This window comes from Acanthaster planci, linkage group LG13 (assembly GCF_054643075.1).
Source record: "Acanthaster planci isolate LZ-2023a linkage group LG13, COTS_SCS, whole genome shotgun sequence".
NCBI classification, from domain to species: domain Eukaryota; kingdom Metazoa; phylum Echinodermata; class Asteroidea; order Valvatida; family Acanthasteridae; genus Acanthaster; species Acanthaster planci.
This window is the reverse complement of record NC_141789.1, coordinates 12,090,907-12,113,994: the sequence shown is the minus strand read 5'-3', so window position 1 is coordinate 12,113,994 and position 23,088 is coordinate 12,090,907. Positions and strand designations below refer to the sequence as shown.

Below are 23,088 nucleotides of genomic sequence, written 5' to 3'. Positions count from 1 at the left end.
GTAAATTCCCATGGACACCAATGATAAATCCTTTAATTTCACAATTATTTTAGAAATACTCACAACTCTCACAGGTGTCCAAGCTAGACAGCAAAATGATGTTTGACATGTCCTTTTTCATTTTCCTTTCAATTTTTAGTGGGTTGACAAATGAAAATTTGAGAAATTTGTACCCAAAGCAGACCACCCCTTTAAAAATGTAGGACCTGATTGCATCCCAATTGCTCAGAATTGGAAGCCGGGAGTCCGGGCAAGAGGTTCGGTGCAACTTTTTTTTCAATTACCCAAATTGCTCTCAGGACTCTCTAATATAGAACATTTTCTCACAGCTTGCTACTTTTCCTTGCATTTTAGCCAATGATGCACTCATTCAAAAGTTCGTACGTTAATGTTGCACCCTCTCGCTTTCACTTTCAAAGCTTCACCACGTATCACCAGATGACTTGTAAACACGCATAATTTTCCCATTTTGTCCTACGAAGGACGTGTACATTTGTTTAGGATTTTTTTTTTCATTTCCACGGTTGGCGTATTAACGACTCGTGCTTGGTTGAGTCACAACGCGGAAAACGGTCCTACACGCGGATGCTGCTACTAAGTAGACCCCCAAGCCACAATGAGCATCGAGGTGAACCAAGAGAGGGTGCAATTTTCTAAGCAATGGCAGCTCCTTTGGTCGGAACTACATATTAAGCAAACTATGGTACAGGGAGGACCCCCCGCCTTTGTATTGGTCATTGTTATACTGGTATCTCAGGAATTCTTTTCAGACAGCTAGGGGTGTGTTAAGTGTCGATAGGCTTGAGTGTGTATAGGGATTGGACTTGTTGGGGTTACCCCTCGGTCTCATTTCGTGCCTGGTATACGGAACGGAACTTCGCTGGTTCATAAACAACTATGAAATGCCCGCGATACGGTTGCAAAGCAAAATAAACACTCCTGACCAACATGGCTCTTTTCTACCAGCGAAGGGTGCCTCTGCTCCAGGTGGATAAACCATGAATGACTTTCTTGAGTAATTTGAAATGAATTGGAGAGCCCACACCATACGCGAAAGAACTAAGAGGATTAAAGACCTCCCTTGTTGGGTGAACCAATTTGCTAGGGAGCGAAACCACACATACAAAAGAGATTATGTTACAAAATCCCAACTAACAACTCCTTTATATCGAAAAGAAATGACATTAAACACACACGGTGACGCCTATATACGCTATGTACCTTTTGTATGTGAACCATATGACATCTGGACATGCGCCACCAGGGCAGTTGAAAAACGGCTGAACAGAAGAACTCGAGGGGGGGGTGAAAATACTGATGCCTTAACTCAAGAGTTGTGTCCCCATTTAATCGGAAAAAAAAAGTTAAGAAAAAAATCCCCCAGCAGCTTTTTCAGGGAAAAAACATTAGCTTTACTTGTCGGCCAGCGCCCGAACATGGCGCCGAGAAGGGTCAATGGCCTTGCACAGAATTTAGTAAAGACGGGTCACAGCCAACGACGCCTACAGTATTGTGGGTAAATTTCCGCCAGTCGTGCGAGCTCGCTGAATGCATTACCTAAGCGGCGGTTATCAATTCAATATGTTTTCTGCCTCAATGCTGAAAATATTCTCACTATACTTTATTCGTTCATCCCAAATTGATCAAGATAACCAATGATTTGAAATACATTGAAAAAAAGACACAGGATTAGTGATACTTCGTGAGAATATAAATTACCACGCTATGATTGGCCAAGGCCATGTTTTTATCATACAGCGACACTTAGCTTGTGTTTTTTCCCTGAAAAAGCTGCTGCAGGATTTTTTCGTAACTTATTTTTTGCTCCAATTATATGGGAACACAACTCTTGAGTTTAGGCATCAGTATTTTCACACCCCCCCCCCAAAGCTACTGCCATTGGTGAACCAAAAACGTCGAATAACGCTTGCTCACAAGAAATGATAACCTCGCGATCACAAGTCGTGCACAATGTAGCCAATCACAGTGCAAAGCCACCAGCCCCTTAACAGGGCGCTGGGCGACGAGCGAAGGCATTAACTAACTATCAGGTGTATGCACATTAGCGCCCTCTAGTGTCCTGAGGTGTCCAACCCCCACCCCCCCATCCGTTTTGGGATTTTCAGGGCCGGGAAAGATTTTTACATAAAGCCATCCATGTCCCCCCCCCAGCGTCTGGCACAGATTTTGCTACCGATTTATCCATTTCAGAGTCCACGCCAGGGGCAAGAAGGACAAGCGGCGGTGGATACAGGTCAGAATGCGCTACGGGATAGGATTCAAGATTTGTGATGAAGTAAATGTGTAACCGGGCGAGGGGGAAAGGGCACAGGCCAAATTTTAACTAACCAAAGCCACTCGCCGCACAACCGAACGGTTACCACTTTAACTAGGAGTCGGGTGAGAAACTGAGTTATGTTCGTAAGTGTTTGTTAAATTAAAGTTATATAGTTCTATATAAGTGGATGTTCAAAATGAAATACATCTGATTCATAACTGTCTGAACTATACACAAGAGAAAAGTTCTAAACGTACAGTTCCAAATATGGTTTGAAAGAGGAACAAATTAAAGTAACAAAATGGTTAAGACATTAAGTTGTTTACTGATAAATGATCAAATCAATTAACAAATAACCAAATCTATAAATGAATTTGTAATGAACGAGTGAATGAAGCTATAAAAGTGACAAGTAAATGCACTTGTAATTAAAGGGGTAAAATAATCTATAAATGACCGATTTTCAAAAGGAATGAACTGAACTCCATCACCACGCCAGATCTGAAATGACATAAAATCCTACTGGGGCTTACAAATATGTTCAAAATAAATGGTGGCGAAGTAAAGATTTACCTGACACTCAAATGTTCACTCTAATGGCATAAAAGTACTCATTAAACTAAAGAGGAATTAAATCAAAATATATCTGCTACCCAAGGATCGTCTGCGTTCCTGCCCAGCAATATATTGGCTCGAAGGCCTCCCGGCAACAGTGGGTTCAATTCAAGGTACAAGTTGCCGAAAGAAAATGCAAATCATTATTAGGAGTTAGAATCGGCAGATACTCCAAATATGCGTGTTGCTGCAAGCAAGGAGGATTTGAAAATCAACCGACAGTAACGATCTGCCTCTCAGAGAACTTCCCATTGCGCAATGTGAGAATGCGGCCTCTGTTATCTATAACAATGTGCAGCAGGTGGGCGCGAACCAGTTCATTTATATGCATATTTCATGCACCTGTCATTGTAGAGGGGTCGCTACAAGCTACAAAAAAAATTTAACAAAAGTCACATTGGCCACAAGAGGGCGCTAGAAAGGAAGATATGGCACTGGGAAATCAAGCAAGTGAGGCGTTACGACACGTTGGATAGTTAGGGGGAAAGGACGTTATTTGCCAGGACCGTACTTGTCGGGTGAGGTGGTATAAAGGAAAGCCGACTGGTCACAAATGGCTATGGACTGAAGAAAATAAAATCGTTTATCAACGCAGCAGCCCCATTGGCACAGGTGTCAATAAAGTTCCTCTAACGTCGCGTATCGTCAAATCAATTTTGGACTTTGTCTTAATGACGGTGGGATTGTTGTCCATGACTTGCGGAATCACCACAAGGGCCGATTAAAGATTTTATACTGGAACAAAATCAAAATTTCAATAAAACAAAAAAGCGTACTGGTGTTACAAATTTTTCGACAAATGTTGTGTTGCGACCGCACATTTTCATGTGGTAGGAATGCACTTCATGTACGGCTGAGGGCATGGTTTGTGTGCGCGATGCAGCCCTACGCGGCGCTTCAGCAAGCCCATCCTATCGCTCGCAATCACATATGCCAGAGAACTGCAGAAAATAACAGGTTTTTCAGGGTTCAAAAACATAATCTGGGGTGAGTTAAGCAAAAACACTCCTATTATCATGGGGCATATAAAGTGGTTTATATAGGGCTTAAAATGAATTAGTTTGGGAGTTATTTTTTCAGTTAAAGAGCTTCAAACCAGACTGATCTCTTCGACCCGAAATTAATTTAATGCTTGGCTTGTCTCAGGTTTATGTACCTGTATCAATGAAGGTTAAAGTTCATATAATACATTATTGCAAGGTACTAAATTCCTGTAATTCACCATTTTCGTGTTCACATTCCCTTGTCAATGCAGCTACCAGTCCAACTCTAAAGGGAAGGCTGCTTGAGAGGGAGAGACCGATCTATCGACGCACTATCAAAACCCACTTCAATGTCAAACCCTGTGCTTGTATTGAGACTGAATAAAACTGAAATCAAACGACGGAATCCTGTCCTGTAACTTATTAGGAATGTATGAGTTTGAAAGAGTGCAGGATAACAGTCCTACGTTGCTAATCCTGCTTACTAGTTGAACTAAATTGTCATTTGCCGCAAACTCTGACTTGAAGAAGTGGCTTAAGGGGAGTTAATTTTTAAAAAGGCAGCTGTAGCACAGCATAAGATTATCACACCAATGATGGTTTTCAGTCCACTCAGACCACCAGACCATCGCTGTCATTTATCACTGTCACCTCCTTGTCCAGGTCACGGTCGGCCGAGGCAGCTAACTCCATCCCCGTCTTCAAGATGTTTTTTTTTTTCTTTCAGTCCACTCAGACCACCAGACCATCGCTGTCATTTATCGCTGTCTCCTCCTTGTCCAGGTCACGGTCGGCCCAGGCAGCTAACTCCATCCCCGCCTTCAAGATGTATATATTTTTTTTGCATAAGGCTAAAAAAAAATTAAAGGTGGGTGCAAGCACACAGCCTTGTTTGACTCTGTTGCCTACAGAGAAAGGGGTAGATATCTCATTGCCGTCGCAAACCTGAGCTTGCAGTCCATCATGGAACTGTCTAATCTTGTGAGTGAAGTTGTCTTCACTCAGGCCTTCTCTGCTCGCCGCGTGAAAGGCCTTAGTCAAGTCGACAAAAGTGTAGTAGAGCTTAATATTATGTTCCTGGCACTTTTCTTGGAGTTAGCTTGCGACGAATATCATGTCGACTGTTCCTCTGTCTTTACAGAAGCCACACTGTGACACTGAAAGGAGGTCTTCTTCAAGATAGCAAATAAGGCGGTTGGCAAAAACATTACGAGCAATGCAGAGCAGAGAGATGCCACGGTGGTTGTCCAAAATGTGGCGGTTGCCTCTCTTCTTGTACAGATGGATAACAGACGTATCCTTGAAGTCTTGGGGTAGGGAACTTGCAGCTACGTGGTCTGAAAAAGCTGCAAAAGTTTCTGCTTTGCCAGTAGACCTATGCACTTGAGAATTTCGGGCGGTATTCTATCTGCTAAAGGAGCCTTGCCACTAGAGAGCTGACCAATGACCTTCTCCATCTCATGCATTGAGAGTTGTGCGTCCAGCGCTTGATTGGTTGGCACCTGATGTTGACAACCGATTGCCTCCTTGTTGACCTTAGATGGTCGGTTGAGGACTGCCTCCAAGTGCTTCGCCCATCTGTTAAGAATACTCCTCTTGTTTGTGAGGACGGTTGATGACAGGAGATGAGCCGCATGATTTAGGACCGTAGACCTCTTTCACAGCACTGTAGAACTCTTTCATCCTGTGAGTGTCTGCATACAGCTGGATCTCCTTTGCTTTCTCTTGCAGCCACTTGTTCTGCATCTCACGGAGCTTCCTTTGAATAGTGTGTCTGATGCAAGCGAGGGCTTCTTTATAGGAGCATGTGTTGAAGCTGAGGTGTAACTTGTGCAAACGGTGCTTTTCTGTGCGAAATCTGTGCGTCATTTTCGTCCAACCAATCTTGATGCCTCTTCTGTCGACAGCCGATGGTCTCCAAAGAAGTGGTACAGACGATTCGACGAAAGGATGACCAGCTTTCCTCAACGTCATCAGAGATGTGGATTTCCTTGGTGTGCACCTCCACTTCTCTTGCCAGGAAATGACCTGTGTCACCACTCTTCAGCTTGTATGTGTTGGGGCGCTTCAGGGTCTTCTTGCCTTGGGTCCTTTACTTTGACACACATCTTAAGCTTTGGTCACCTTTACGTCCTGTGTGGATTGAAGTGTGGTGTTGACGTAATCAATAAGATGCCATTGGCGTGAGCGGAAATGCATCCAAAATGTCTTGCCTCTAGTAGGTAGTCCATATACTGTGTTCGTGATAAGCAGCTGATGTTCAAAACAAAACTGCAGCAAAAGTACAACATTGCTGTTGCACTTGCCACTGCCATGCTTCCCTAAAACAGGAGCCCAAGTCTCATGGTCAGTGCCCACACGCGCATTAAAGTCTCCTAGGAAGAGGAGCTTCTCGTTCTTTGGCGTGGCACTAACGGTGGCACGGAGATCTTCATAGAATTTAGCTTTGGTATCATCTGCATTGATCAAAGTTGGTGCATAAGCGCTGGTAAAGGTAGCTGATGTGCCTCCAGCAATCGACAGTTTCAGTGTCATAATTCGGTCGTTGACTCCCTGAGGTAGAGACGTGAGCTTCATGACCAGGTCATTCTTCACAGCAAAACCGACGCCTGCTTCTCTGCTCTCTCCTACAGGACGTCCGCACCAGAAGATGGTGTTACCAGCGCCACTTTTGTCCTTCACTGCAAATCCTGGTTTCGCTGCAATATCAATGCCGTACCTGGCAAGTTCACGACAGACAAGCGCAATTCCCCTATGAGGTCTGTCTGTTTTGGCAGTGTCAAGGAGTGTGCACACATTCCACGCGCTAACAGTCAAGAGGGCCATTTTGAATTTCTTTCGTTTGTGGCGACCCCTTGGGTGGGATTCCCGCCAGTCGCTGTATGCTGGCCAGGAAAGGGGGAGGCAGGCAATGTTTAGGGCAACTTTTCTAGCCCCTCCCCATGCTGCAGGGGCAAGCAGTGCTGTCCTAAAGAGGGCTGCTTGGACTCTCAAGCTGACACCAGGTCCTGTTGCTGCCTCAGTACAACGAGGAGAAAATCGTTAGGCTTGAGCCGCCTGTGTGCAGGTCCGCAGCTACAGCCTCCAAGAGGATTTAAGGTGAAGAATAACGTGATGAAGGTGACTTGCGCGTGACTTGGATTATCCGGTTCATAAATGTGAGGTCACTTCTGTTTAAACCACGCCCCCTGCACACGTGCACTGCACATAGGGTTACATGCATTGATCGCTGTTTACATGGAACCATAGAACCGGAACTTAACGCGCAACTTCAGCGATTATCCTATGAGAGCCTGCAAATCGTGGCGCGTCCGCCTTTGTGAGAAGTCACTTACGAACCAGATATTGAGGAAGAGTTGCGCAGCGTCGACCTCACTGTCTCGTCCAGTGTCACACCAGGATCCAACGGCAGTGCAGGAGCTCCGACAGCTGGGGTGTGACAAGGCGCAGTGGATGACCAGGACACCTTGGGGCAGGTGCCGTGCTCTCGGAGTTCCACAACGCTTACAGAAACCGCCTTCCTGACCGTTGAACTGCCCCACAGTTTCCTCTGCTCAGTTCGCCGGTTACTGACTTCACTATTGAGCCATAGCTGACACCCTAGACAAATATTACCCCTCTGGGTCAAAGGGGAACTGGGAGCAGTGGTAATTAAGGGGTAACTCCACTTTCCCCAAAACAGCCCCTTCTCAAATAGAGGCCTCACTACCGGTTGCCTTTTAACGTCAAACCCAGGACAAACGTCATACCCAGGACAGAAAACAAATAGCGAGCGCTTTCAGAACACAACATTACGATGCCTTAATTATGACGCAAGCCTTTGGTTTCAACAATAACATAACAGGAAACAGCGTGCACCACGTGGAATTTCATCAGTCTTAATTTCACCGGGGGAGTGAGCAAGGTAATGTTATTGTTCTAACAAACTACAAATTATAATAGAGAATTACGGTCGAAGCAGTGTTGCCGCCATCGTTATGATAGTTACTGACACCGACTCCTCACAGAACCGCATAAACAAGATAAATGGCCTATGCGTCACATTAAAATGCAGAAGCTCTTTACAGAAGAGCGAAATGGGCCTACCTTCAAGTTAAACTATCTCACAGCGAAAGGGATTTGCCTCCAAAATTCTCTCAGCTTTACTTCAAATGTGTCTGACCTTTGCCCTGAATACTAGAGTTGGCGAAAGCCGGCGATATACCCGAGATCAAGTTAGCTTGTACGTAATGCGCTTTACACGACTTTGACGTGGCATTTATCTTCTGTTGTGTTTGTGATCTCGACGAATATTCTAAAGACCTCATTACAAGTTCACTACACGATGAACCCATGAAGACAATGAAAAGCATATGAAATAACTGATTTGGATTATGAAACACATTGCTGTTAAATGTTCTTGATCGTCTGTTTTCACCAACTAGATTTGTCTTTATGATTTGTTGCTGGGATAGGTCCCCAATTTTATTTTAGGCGGAAACATGGTCACAACTTGTCTCAATCTGCGGTAGCTCTGCAAGAACAGATCCTGAACTTAATTCTCGGGGGATGGTAGATTCACATTTCGGGGGGGGGGGCAAAAAAGTGGAATTGTTTTTCTTGTAACCTCTCATGGTTTTTCATAATTAAGGATTAAAGGCTACATTTGGGGCTCTTTACACGACGTTTCTGAAGGGAGGGAAATGAAACAAACCAAAATTGTCACCTCTGTCGTTATGTTAATAATTGCTCGTTTGGGGGAGGGTGGCCCCTATTGGCCCAAACATCCGCTCTTATCACCTTTAGCCGGACCCTACCCAAGCGATTTGGTACCGGTATATTATTATCAGCGAGACTTGGGGAACTGATTTATTTATGCTGAAAGTAACCATCATTGGAAATTTACCAGCCTTTGCGTTTTTATATCTTACCCTGCAAGACTTACACGCGTGACATGCGAGCACAGCCAGTCGTACGAACACATTTATTGGATTAATAGTATCAAAGGCACGAGCCTTACTCTTCCTGTTGGGTGTAAATGTATTTCAAAACATGTAAACGCATACATGCTCGTGTCTTTCAATGCAGTGATATTCCCACGAGTAGAACCCTTTTCTTTTCAGCGCTTTCGTCTCTCCAAGGCCAAAACGAAATGAAAAAATACGATGCCAAAAGAAGCAGTATGCATGTATACTGTATATCTTCACAGCGGTACAAGTAGGGCTTAAAGTAGACTGGTGGCAGCAATGAAGTTTATGGCGACCATTTAGCTTCAAGTCCGTAAAGACAAGAGGGTCCTAACAAGGAAGTATGCTAAGGGCACATAATAGCGAGTATTCACACGGATGATGCACGTACACAAATCACTTGTATAGGTTTATGGGTAAATTGTACAAGACATTTACAAGGCCCTGGGGTGAACTCTGATTAAGGGCGCTGACTATCTTAGGCGTAGGTTTCCTGAGTTTCATGTATTTGGAAATTTTCATGTCCCGCGTTGACGTGGATATACCGTGTTCTCCACTGATGTGGAATAAGACACTGGCTTTAACTATAACAGATATATTCTTGAGGTGTGCAAGTTAAGACTTATGCCTGATTTCAGTCGAATTAAAGAATCGTTGCAGTGTCTACTTGAGCAGAAGTGTAAAAAAATGCCACCGTACTGATGGCGATTGACAAATGAAATGTATCGTATTCACAGGAAAAGGCATTTGTATATCTTGATCCCTGACTCTGTCATATGCAATGCGATCTGATCTTTGGGTGGTGCCAGACTATTTTGGGTTCTAAATTTCACTTTCATTTGTTTTAATATTGCTTACAACATTTAGGTATGTTACTTCTAGATTTTACACAAAATACGGCACGAATTTGTATTTAACTTTTTTCACTGTTATTTTAACTTATGTTACAAAGATGAGATGTTTGTACTTCACGTTAAATTCAAAATGGCAGACACATGTATACGATCTATTAGAGTACTGACAGGCGAAATATGATACCGCTCCTGTGCTGCGCCCACGGCAGAGCAGACAGCTTGAGATTGACTGTTATCAATGGTCAGAAGAAGATTTTTCCTAAGCTTGTGTGAATATCGTATGCAGCGATACTGATACGCTGAGTGTAGGCCTACTAATTCCGTAAACTGCATAGTGCATAACCGTCATTCGATTTCCCGCTGGGCGACTGGAATGACTCATTCATCCCGAATTTTACTCTCGTTTTCGTCTATGGGCGACCATGTTAGCATTTTGAGCATTCAAATTGGAAAACTTCAAGGTATACGGCAAATTAAGATGCGTATAGAACAGAAAGGGAGATTACAATAAAAAATACGCTGGAAGTGTGTCCCACGTATTGACTTGAACGTATATTTTTATTATCTCAATCAAATAATTACGCATCAATACAGTACTTTTTGTTCTAACACGGATTCCCGTTTAATCAAAATGTACAAATGAAACTCTCCCTGAACCTTCATCATAGATGCTGAAACTATCCTTTAGATGCATGTTTACTGATTTGTAATTTCTTTATTTTATACACGAGAAACACCCTCTCTCCGTTCTGTACATGTAAACTACAATTTTTCGGATTCTCTTAAACAAACAATGGCTTATTTTCTTTTGGTCACATTTTTAAAGTACTGTTTTGTTTCCATGTTTCATTCTATTTTTCTCATCCTTTTTAAACATTTCCCCTCTTTGTCCACTTGTGAGGTATAAACAATTTTAAATACTTCGCTGTTATTCTTTCTTTCATAATGACTCAAACAGAAACAAAATACGATACACTAATCAATCGTTAATTGTTTTTATAGAGATCTCTAACCGTGAACCAAATGTTTCCTTTCAAGAAATATATTTCATAAATTAGTCACAGAGGAAATAGAATTAGAAGATTTAACGTTTATTGAATAACATTACACAAAGCGGGACGAAGGCACAGAATCTGCACCGTCCGGGGCCGGTATTGCAAATTCAGTAACTAATCGGTTCTTTTAAAGTGGGCGCGTTGTATTCCATTAATCTGTTTCGTGCTTTCACATAAATTAAAGACAGGTCCGTTTCTACGTCGGTTTGCCTCGCACCAAATAAACAACGTTTAAGTCTCCGTGTATCACGCCGCTGTCGAATTACTGCAGTGCTGCATGGCCAAAGATTGAACTCAATATAAGGCACTGGCACTGTGCTAGTGCTGTTTGACACCTATTTGGTTAATGTAAGTGTTGCTGTGAGGGGAAGTAAGCGAATGCATGCCAGTACTTCGCACAGAAATAGAGGCAACAGTCGAAATACTGGAAATTATTATCAATCACTTCTGGTAATGACACCAAGGATTCCTCAAAAGCGCCCTAGGCACTGTAGCTCGTAAGCCTGAAGAAAACTGAAAAGGGAATACAATGAGAAGCAGTTACAGTCATAAAGGTGGGAAGAAACCCCAGAGGAATATTTATATTCAGATAAGCTTTATATAGAATATTTGCAGCCGTGGGTGTCTTGAAGTATGTCTTGGCATGCAGATTCTCCATCTGGTATGTTCTTGGTTGAATTTATCCACAGCAATACATGTACTACCCAATAAAACATGCTGGATCTAATCATCCAAATGCCCAACAAATCCGTGAGCGAGAGCCGTGAGGCAAGTTCCTTTTGTTGCTCAATGTTAGTGATCGAGGAAATAATGTTAACCAAGGCCTATAAGTGAGGCTTAGTGAATTAAAACGCGGCATCAAGATTCACGAAGACGCTGAAAAGCATTGTATTTTGAGCATCGCATTGCTGCCTACTTTCGATATTTTGCGTAATATCCATTACAGCAATGTAATACCACTGAATCCTTCAATACAGCCAGTTCTCTGCTCGTAAAATTAGATTTCCATTCCTGATTTGGATGACGAAGGTTATCACACTTAAAACACACACAAAAAGATGCATTGACTCTTCGGGTTTTGGTGATTTTCGCGCTTAATGGTGGAAAACTTATCTGCATGAGAAGTGTCTGTCCGTGTGTGGTAATTTTGAAAATATAAATCACAGAACAAGTCTTCCTAAGATGTTGAACAAATAATGCTTGTAGAGCCTTCCATAGCCAGCCCTGCCCCGGAATAATCAAGTTTCTACATTGTCTGGACTGGTCATTTTGTTCGCGCACACACCCATACCAGCGGGCAATATATAGAAATCGTCACTATGGCAATAATATTGACTAAATGCAAAGCTATGCAGATCTCATTCCTTTGCAACCCACCTCCTCCCCTGCATCTCCAATTTAATGACGTCCAACTTGAGGTCATTTCTTCCATTAAACTTCTAGGAGTGACCATCCAAAGTGACCTTAAGTGGGACCAGCAGGTTCAGCAACTCATTACAAATGACTCACGTAGACTTTACATTCTTAGCAAACTTTAAGTCGAGATCATACTATCGAAAGAATTCATAACTGTGCACTTTGCATAATCCTTTACCCAAATATCTTGATATATAACAATGCTCTCAATTTCTTGAACATCCAATCGCTTTCAGACAGACGTGTTGACGTCACCACTCAATTTGCCAAAAACTTGCTCACCACCGAAAAATACAAGAGGTTTCCCAGCCCAAGACTCTCTTTCACCAAACGAAATCTCGGGAACTCCAACCACCTTACCATGCCCAGAATCAATACTCAAAGATATAAACAATCTCCTTTCCCCTCTATGATCAGATTAATTAATTAATTCTCAGTAGTTGTGGTTTTTAGTTGTTCAGATGTTCTTGTTCCTCTCATTTTATTTCCACTCTAATTACTCAAATTTTATCTACATCTATCTATTTTTTTAATGTTTATATTTATGTAATGTCTGGCGATCATTGCAAATATTATCTCTGTAAACCAAATATGAATTAATAAAATGAATGAATTGTACATGCGTTCGGTGGTATACGGGTTGCTGTTGCTAAGTAACACAACGACCTTTCTCCTTCATACATTGTACGCCTTTTTCTATCCTTAAGCTACTTGTTACGAAAAGTGTGTCATGTAGGCGCTAATTTCAGTTTATAATTTGACTTGTCTATAAAATGCATGCCAATATGAGCATTGCTTTTTTTCTTTTCTCGAAGTTGCTGGGCAAAATTTAGTTTCGAGCGTAATACCCAATATGCCTTCCTGCAAACCATTAAGGCAGAGATGAGTATTAGATGATCATCAGGGAACCAGAGGCGTTCGCTCAGCGGACTTCACGAGTGTGGGATTTTCAAATATGAAATACTAACCACCTCCTTTTCAGCCTGCAGTGCGTCGCTTTCACTGCTATGGGGTTTATTAGTGATAAAGTCAGATTATTGTGTGGGCTTCCGCACAAATTGGCCAGGCCCATTTGCTTATGGGTCTTTCCCCACAACTTTCCCAGATTTTTGCTTTTGTCTCATGAAAAGTTTTAAAAATCGTGACATTCAAACTTTACCGTACTCCACTTTCTTGCTCAGTTCCTCCTCACAAGGAAGAAAGAAATCAGCAGACATCCTTTCCACCCAAGGACAGAAACTATCAGTGTGAGAGTCGGAGTTCTATCATAGTAAACCTTTTAACTATAGCGAGCAAGACCAGTCAATTTCTTTCGTTGCCGTGGTCACGCACGGACGCCATCGTAATTGGACACACGGGCGTGACTTAACAGCATTTTTGTCGAATTGGTATTCGTCTGAGACAGTAATATAGAATGTGAAGTGGCTTTTACAAAAAGCACCACGGCAAAAATTAATTAAAAACTGAAATCAAAAATTGAAAATTAAACACTAATTAAATTAACTGACATGCAATTTGGTATTAAATGCATCCCACACGTGTTCCATTCACTGTGACTGTGGTTGAGATTATCATTCATTATTATTATTCATTAAATATATTTCATCACGATTCATAAGTAAAAAAGACTTGAGATTAGTCTTCCCAGTGCACAGAAATCTTCATACGAATATCACAGTTAAACAGATTATTCCATACAAGAATAACATCAGAATGAATGAGACGACACTTTGACGAAGATGTGACCTGCTCATTCTTAGTTGCGCACGATCTTCTGTTACTGTGTGAGGCCGGCAAGACGCTTTGTAGTTTCATCTGATAAAACCAGTCGGGACTGTCGGAACGCGCGGTATACCAAGATGCAATTTTCTGAAGCAAAAGGAACGATTGCAAATAAATAAGATACAGGCGTATCGATTTGATGGCAGTATTTACGGGCAGCTTTTCCAGGTTGTTGTTTCGGAGAAGAAAATACGAGATTGAGCATGGCTTTGTATGTGGTGCTGATGTTACTTGTGGCAGCTGCGAAGCTAGCGTTTGCAGGCATCATCCCAAACGCAGCGCACGCCAGCGTGACCAGACCAGGGGATGTTATCCTTGGGGCTAGCTTTCCGATTCACCGCTGGTCCTCCGGAGCACCGTGCAGTGCAGGACTGTACAGCTGGGGGATGGAATTGAGCGCCATTGTGATGTTTGCCATCGAGCAGATCAATGACCGGGAGGATCTCTTGCCAAATGTCACCATCGGCTACGACATTCGCGACAACTGTTACTCAGAGACTCTGTCGCTGTGGACCGCATTCAGTCTGGCTAGCACGTCGGAGAGACCCCAGGAGGACGTCCAGTTCCCAAAGATCAGCCCGCCAGACAACGGCAATCTACTGTGCATCATAGGTACCCAAACGAGCGCAACCACCATTCCGACAGCTCAAGCAGCTAGCTTGTACAGCATCCCCGTTATCTCCCCGTTCGCAACGAGCAATGAGCTGAGCGACAAGCGCAGGTTTCCGTATTTCCTTCGCACTGTTCCCCCGGACAGCCTCCAGGCCTCGGCCATCGCCGACATACTTTTGCGTTTTGAATGGAAATACATTGGCCTGTATTTTCAGCTGAACACCTACGGAATTCACGGAGCCCAAAGCTTGCTGGACCTCGCCGAAAAGTATGGCATATGCGTGGCGTTTTCCACTGCGGTACGCTACCAAGCAAAAGCCACTGAGCTCCTCGACGCTGTTGGTAGGCTTTCGAGCTTCCCCAAAGCGAAAGTCGTTGTTATGTTTATGGATAGCCAAACAGCAAGTGAAATCTTGACGACAATGTTCGACGCTGGACTCCTGTCTCAGTTGACCTTTGTCGGCAGTGACGCCTGGGCATTGCCTAATTCACTAAAGAGACAAGGTGTTAAGGTTTCCCTTTTACAAGGTAGCCTCTTTGTCCAACTACGTTATACGCGCATTGCTGGATTCGATTACGACCGATTTATACAAATTGTAGAATCTAGCACCCCATGGTTAGTTGAGTGGAAGGCGGAACACAATTGCTCCAACCTAAACGAGTGCCCAATCCGCACTGATACAAATGACAATTTCGTGGTCGATGCTGTCTACGCCTTCTCACATGCTCTCCATAACATGTTTCACGATCGCTGTAACCATAGTACTAACTGTAATTTGTCAATTAAAAAAATTATTAGACAAGATTTGCTGCAGTACTTACGTAATGTACGATTCAAAGGGCTGGCCGGGAACTACAGTTTTGACAGCAACGGCGATCCAAGTGGGAATTACAAAATACTGAACTTTCAGATTGTTGACGGCACGGTCAGAGCCGTTGAAGTCGGGCGATGGAGCGCCTCCGCCGCAAATCCACTTGAACTGAATGTGAGCGCTGTGAGGTGGCCTGAGACAAGAGGCAAACCGGTGTCAGTTTGTCGGGAGGACTGTCAAAGCAGTTTCATAGAGGTGCCTCTGGAGCAAAAATGCTGCTTTGGTTGTCAACGATGTCCAGATGAAGCCATTGTCATTGACAACAAGTGCAGGCCATGTCCCATGGACGAGTGGCCAGACAAGAATTTCAAAGTTTGTCAACCCATTGTACCGACCCCGCCCAGCTGGAGCGAGCCCACGGTTGTTGCCATCCTGATCCTGTCCGCCTTTGGACTAGTCCTGTCCCTTCTGACAGCGTTCGGAATCTACTACTACCAAGGACACGTGTTGATCAAAGCTGCCAGTCGTGAACTGAGCAGCATCAACATCTTGGGGCTCACGCTGGCCTTCCTCGCTCCCTTTCCACTGCTCGCTCAGGTGACTGACGCGTCATGCCGTGTGTCTGAGATCATCACCACCTTGTGCTTCACTCTGACGTATGCCCCAGCTCTGCTGAAAGTCAACCGCATCTATAGGATCTTCGACGCCGGGAAGAAGTCCAACAAGCGTCCTCGCTTTATCGGTCCTCGACCTCAGCTAATGTTGGCGATTTCTGTGTCTCTGTTTATGGTAAGCATGACTTTTCTACAAATTGGGCCAGAACCACACCAAGCAAATTAAAAAGAGATTAACGAACAAGGCAGGTTTTAAAAATTAGAAAACGTTCCATATATAATTAACCCCTAGTTTGCAAATTTAAATTTTAAAATCGAAATTGTTGTTAAAAAAACTTACAGTTGCGTTTTTGCGTGATACGTGTATTCATTTATACGTCAATAAGCATTAGCGAATCATTTTGCTGGAGACAAGCCATCCATTTCTTAAAAACATAACGAACATAACAGTGCAAAAAGCCCGGCCCAAAACTTCAGTTTGTGAAAATTTAATGTCAAAATAAATCGACGAAATAAAAGCTCACATTATGAGCCTGGAGCTGGAGTTGGTGAAATTTTCTTTGCAACGGAGGCTCCATGGTCGGGACTGAACTGCGCTGGTTCACGAACGACTATGAAGTGCATACGTTACGGTCGCCTCGCTACCAACAAGATGAACACTCTCGACCATCATTGCTCTTTTCAACCAATGAGGGGGTGTTTCTGCTCTAGGCGGATTATAAAACTTACTCAGCTCGTGACAAAAGTGTAACTTGAGTTTTTTGTTATAAATGAAATGACATCCCAACGTTTAAAATGTGATTTCAATTAAGTCTTATTCATCAATTTTTCCAGGTCGTGATTTGCACTGCCGGGACATTAATTAGTCCAACAGCACCGGCCAAGTTGTATTTTAGTCCTCCGACCGGGTACATCGAGGCTTACTGCGCGTTTGGCTTTGGCTCGTTGGTGTCCGCCCTGTTCAATCTCCTCTTGGTCTTGGCCTGCTGTTACTACGCTTTCAAGGCTCGCAGGGTGCCCAGCAACTACAACGAGTCCAAGTTCATCGCTATCAGCGTGTACTCTACGCTGGTCTTCGGCATGGCGGCCGTCCCCGTCTACATCACGGCCACTACCGTTCTGCAGAAGGTTGCGACACTGTGCGTGGCCATACTGCTCAATGCCGTTTTGACCCTGCTCTGCGTCTACCTGCCCAAACTATACGCCATTCGCTTCCAGGTGGACGTCCAACTTTGCGAGTGGAGGAGCTCTGCAGTCGCTCCAGCTGACACTGGGTCAGCAACATCAGCAGCTCGGTCTGGCATACAGCCAACTAGTACCCTACCAACAGTTAACTAAGGCACCTAATCAAATGAGTACATTTCATCAGGGTGCACCCTTGTAAGTAAATTCCCATGGACACCAATGATAAATCCTTTAATTTCACAATTATTTTAGAAATACTCACAACTCTCACAGGTGTCCAAGCTAGACAGCAAAATGATGTTTGACATGTCCTTTTTCATTTTCCTTTCAATTTTATTGGGTTGACAAATGAAGTTTTGAGAAATTCGTACCCAAAGCAGACCACCCCTTTAAAAATGTAGGACCTGATTGCATCCCAATTGCTCAGAATTGGAAGCCGCAGGTCCGGGCAAGAGGTTCGGTGCAACTTTTTTTTCAATTACCCAAATTGCTCTCAGGACTCTCTAATATAGAACATTTTCTCACAGCTTGCTACTTTTCCTTGCATTTTAGCCAATGATGCACTCATTCAAAAGTTCGTACGTTAATGTTGCACCCTCTCGCTTTCACTTTCAAAGCTTCACCACGTATCACCGGATGACTTGTAAACACGCATAATTTTCCCATTTTGTCCTACGAAGGACGTGTACATTTGTTTAGGATTTTTTTTTCATTTCCACGGTTGACGTATTAACGACTCGTGCTTGGTTGAGTCACAACGCGGAAAACGGTCCTACACGCGGATGCTGCTACTAAGTAGACCCCCAAGCCACAATGAGCATCGAGGTGAACCAAGAGAGGGTGCAATTTTCTAAGCAATGGCAGCTCCTTTGGTCGGAACTACATATTAAGCAAACTATGGTACAGGGAGGACCCCCCCGCCTTTGTATTGGTCATTGTTATACTGGTATCTCAGGAATTCTTTTCAGACAGCTAGGGGTGTGTTAAGTGTCGATAGGCTTGAGTGTGTATAGGGATTGGACTTGTTGGGGTTACCCCTCGGTCTCATTTCGTGCCTGGTATACGGAACGGAACTTCGCTGGTTCATAAACAACTATGAAATGCCCGCGATACGGTTGCAAAGCAAAATAAACACTCCTGACCAACATGGCTCTTTTCAACCAGCAAAGGGTGCCTCTGCTCCAGGTGGATAAACCATGAATGACTTTCTTGAGTAATTTGAAATGAATTGGAGAGCCCACACCATACGCGAAAGAACTAAGAGGATTAAAGACCTCCCTTGTTGGGTGAACCAATTTGCTTTACTTGTCGGCCAGCGCCCGAACATGGCGCCGAGAAGGGTCAATGGCCTTGCACAGAATTTAGTAAAGACGGGTCACAGCCAACGACGCCTACAGTATTGTGGGTAAATTTCCGCCAGTCGTGCGAGCTCGCTGAATGCATTACCTAAGCGGCGGTTATCAATTCAATATGTTTTCTGCCTCAATGCTGAAAATATTCTCACTATACTTTATTCGTTCATCCCAAATTGATCAAGATAACCAATGATTTGAAATACATTGAAAAAAAGACACAGGATTAGTGATACTTCGTGAGAATATAAATTACCACGCTATGATTGGCCAAGGCCATGTTTTTATCATACAGCGACACTTAGCTTGTGTTTTTTCCCTGAAAAAGCTGCTGCAGGATTTTTTCGTAACTTATTTTTTGCTCTAATTATATGGGAACACAACTCTTGAGTTTAGGCATCAGTATTTTCACACCCCCCCCCAAAGCTACTGCCATTGGTGAACCAAAAACGTCGAATAACGCTTGCTCACAAGAAATGATAACCTCGCGATCACAAGTCGTGCACAATGTAGCCAATCACAGTGCAAAGCCACCAGCCCCTTAACAGGGCGCTGGGCGACGAGCGAAGGCATTAACTAACTATAAGGTGTATGCACATTAGCGCCCTCTAGTGTCCTGAGGTGTCCAACCCCCACCCCCCCCCCATCCGTTTTGGGATTTTCAGGGCCAGGAAAGATTTTTACATAAAGCCATCCATGTCCCCCCCCCCAGCGTCTGGCACAGATTTTGCTACCGATTTATCCATTTCAGAGTCCACGCCAGGGGCAAGAAGGACAAGCGGCGGTGGATACAGGTCAGAATGCGCTACGGGATAGGATTCAAGATTTGTGATGAAGTAAATGTGTAACCGGGCGAGGGGGAAAGGGCACAGGCCAAATTTTAACTAACCAAAGCCACTCGCCGCACAACCGAACGGTTACCACTTTAACTAGGAGTCGGGTGAGAAACTGAGTTATGTTCGTAAGTGTTTGTTAAATTAAAGTTATATAGTTCTATATAAGTGGATGTTCAAAATGAAATACATCTGATTCATAACTGTCTGAACTATACACAAGAGAAAAGTTCTAAACGTACAGTTCCAAATATGGTTTGAAAGAGGAACAAATTAAAGTAACAAAATGGTTAAGACATTAAGTTGTTTACTGATAAATGATCAAATCAATTAACAAATAACCAAATCTATAAATGAATTTGTAATGAACGAGTGAATGAAGCTATAAAAGTGACAAGTAAATGCACTTGTAATTAAAGGGGTAAAATAATCTATAAATGACCGATTTTCAAAAGGAATGAACTGAACTCCATCACCACGCCAGATCTGAAATGACATAAAATCCTACTGGGGCTTACAAATATGTTCAAAATAAATGGTGGCGAAGTAAAGATTTACCTCACACTCAAATGTTCACTCTAATGGCATAAAAGTACTCATTAAACTAAAGAGGAATTAAATCAAAATATATCTGCTACCCAAGGATCGTCTGCGTTCCTGCCCAGCAATATATTGGCTCGAAGGCCTCCCGGCAACAGTGGGTTCAATTCAAGGTACAAGTTGCCGAAAGAAAATGCAAATCATTATTAGGAGTTAGAATCGGCAGATACTCCAAATATGCGTGTTGCTGCAAGCAAGGAGGATTTGAAAATCAACCGACAGTAACGATCTGCCTCTCAGAGAACTTCCCATTGCGCAATGTGAGAATGCGGCCTCTGTTATCTATAACAATGTGCAGCAGGTGGGCGCGAACCAGTTCATTTATATGCATATTTCATGCACCTGTCATTGTAGAGGGGTCGCTACAAGCTACAAAAAAAATTTAACAAAAGTCACATTGGCCACAAGAGGGCGCTAGAAAGGAAGATATGGCACTGGGAAATCAAGCAAGTGAGGCGTTACGACACGTTGGATAGTTAGGGGGAAAGGACGTTATTTGCCAGGACCGTACTTGTTGGGTGAGGTGGTATGAAGGGAAGCCGACTGGTCACAAATGGCTATGGACTGAAGAAAATAAAATCGTTTATCAACGCAGCAGCCCCATTGGCACAGGTGTCAATAAAGTTCCTCTAACGTCGCGTATCGTCAAATCAATTTTGGACTTTGTCTTAATGACGGTGGGATTGTTGTGCATGACTTGCGGAATCACCACAAGGGCCGATTAAAGATTTTATACTGGAACAAAATCAAAATTTCAATAAAACAAAAAAGCGTACTGGTGTTACAAATTTTTCGACAAATGTTGTGTTGCGACCGCACATTTTCATGTGGTAGGAATGCACTTCATGTACGGCTGAGGGCATGGTTTGTGTGCGCGATGCAGCCCTACGCGACGCTTCAGCAAGCCCATCCTATCGCTCGCAATCACATATGCCAGAGAACTGCAGAAAATAACAGGTTTTTCAGGGTTCAAAAACATAATCTGGGGTGAGTTAAGCAAAAACACTCCTATTATCATGGGGCATATAAAGTGGTTTATATAGGGCTTAAAATGAATTAGTTTGGGAGTTATTTTTTCAGTTAAAGAGCTTCAAACCAGACTGATCTCTTCGACCCGAAATTAATTTAATGCTTGGCTTGTCTCAGGTTTATGTACCTGTATCAATGAAGGTTAAAGTTCATATAATACATTATTGCAAGGTACTAAATTCCTGTAATTCACCATTTTCGTGTTCACATTCCCTTGTCAATGCAGCTACCAGTCCAACTCTAAAGGGAAGGCTTGAGAGGGAGAGACCGATCTATCGACGCACTATCAAAACCCACTTCAATGTCAAACCCTGTGCTTGTATTGAGACTGAATAAAACTGAAATCAAACGACGGAATCCTGTCCTGTAACTTATTATGAATGTATGAGTTTGAAAGAGTGCAGGATAACAGTCCTACGTTGCTAATCCTGCTTACTAGTTGAACTAAATTGTCATTTGCCGCAAACTCTGACTTGAAGAAGTGGCTTAAGGGGAGTTAATTTTTAAAAAGGCAGCTGTAGCACAGCATAAGATTATCACACCAATGATGGTTTTCAGTCCACTCAGACCACCAGACCATCGCTGTCATTTATCACTGTCACCTCCTTGTCCAGGTCACGGTCGGCCGAGGCAGCTAACTCCATCCCCGTCTTCAAGATGTTTTTTTTTTCTTTCAGTCCACTCAGACCACCAGACCATCGCTGTCATTTATCGCTGTCTCCTCCTTGTCCAGGTCACGGTCGGCCGAGGCAGCTAACTCCATCCCCGCCTTCAAGATGTATATATTTTTTTTTGCATAAGGCTAAAAAAAAATTAAAGGTGGGTGCAAGCACACAGCCTTGTTTGACTCTGTTGCCTACAGAGAAAGGGGTAGATATCTCATTGCCGTCGCAAACCTGAGCTTGCAGTCCATCATGGAACTGTCTAATCTTGTGAGTGAAGTTGTCTTCACTCAGGCCTTCTCTGCTCGCCGCGTGAAAGGCCTTAGTCAAGTCGACAAAAGTGTAGTAGAGCTTAATATTATGTTCCTGGCACTTTTCTTGGAGTTAGCTTGCGACGAATATCATGTCGACTGTTCCTCTGTCTTTACAGAAGCCACACTGTGACACTGAAAGGAGGTCTTCTTCAAGATAGCAAATAAGGCGGTTGGCAAAAACATTACGAGCAATGCAGAGCAGAGAGATGCCACGGTGGTTGTCCAAAATGTGGCGGTTGCCTCTCTTCTTGTACAGATGGATAACAGACGCATCCTTGAAGTCTTGGGGTAGGGAACTTGCAGCTACGTGGTCTGAAAAAGCTGCAACAGTTTCTGCTTTGCCAGTAGACCTATGCACTTGAGAATTTCGGGCGGTATTCTATCTGCTAAAGGAGCCTTGCCACTAGAGAGCTGACCAATGACCTTCTCCATCTCATGCATTGAGAGTTGTGCGTCCAGCGCTTGATTGGTTGGCACCTGATGTTGACAACCGATTGCCTCCTTGTTGACCTTAGATGGTCGGTTGAGGACTGCCTCCAAGTGCTTCGCCCATCTGTTAAGAATACTCCTCTTGTTTGTGAGGACGGTTGATGACAGGAGATGAGCCGCATGATTTAGGACCGTAGACCTCTTTCACAGCACTGTAGAACTCTTTCATCCTGTGAGTGTCTGCATACAGCTGGATCTCCTTTGCTTTCTCTTGCAGCCACTTGTTCTGCATCTCACGGAGCTTCCTTTGAATAGTGTGTCTGATGCAAGCGAGGGCTTCTTTATAGGAGCATGTGTTGAAGCTGAGGTGTAACTTGTGCAAACGGTGCTTTTCTGTGCGAAATCTGTGCGTCATTTTCGTCCAACCAATCTTGATGCCTCTTCTGTCGACAGCCGATGGTCTCCAAAGAAGTGGTACAGACGATTCGACGAAAGGATGACCAGCTTTCCTCAACGTCATCAGAGATGTGGATTTCCTTGGTGTGCACCTCCACTTCTCTTGCCAGGAATTGACCTGTGTCACCACTCTTCAGCTTGTATGTGTTGGGGCGTTTCAGGGTCTTCTTGCCTTGGGGCCTTTACTTTGACACACATCTTAAGCTTTGGTCACCTTTACGTCCTGTGTGGATTGAAGTGTGGTGTTGACGTAATCAATAA

General features: G+C 43.6%; 2 protein-coding genes across 3 annotated transcripts in view; one reads left to right on the top strand and one right to left on the bottom strand.

Annotated features, from left to right (window-relative positions):
* The window catches only part of LOC110983391 (uncharacterized), a 102,635-nt gene that overhangs the window by 16,201 nt on the left and 63,346 nt on the right, over positions 1 to 23,088 (bottom strand). The window lies entirely within an intron of this gene.
* On the top strand, positions 14,137 to 17,328 carry LOC147797004 (metabotropic glutamate receptor-like). The gene is made up of 2 exons (XM_087144968.1): positions 14,137 to 16,142; positions 16,802 to 17,328. Exons 1-2 carry the CDS (start codon positions 14,154 to 14,156, stop codon positions 17,303 to 17,305), a joined length of 2,493 nt encoding a protein of 830 aa, XP_087001094.1. The 5' UTR covers positions 14,137 to 14,153; the 3' UTR covers positions 17,306 to 17,328.

Excerpts from the sequence above, each read along its gene's own strand:
- LOC147797004 (XM_087144968.1), top strand. The coding sequence starts at position 14,154 with ATGTTACTTGTGGCAGCTGCGAAGCTAGCGTTTGCAGGCATCATCCCA. Across the intron at positions 16,143-16,801 it reads TTTCTGTGTCTCTGTTTATG|GTCGTGATTTGCACTGCCGG; the intron begins GTAAGCATGACT and ends CAATTTTTCCAG.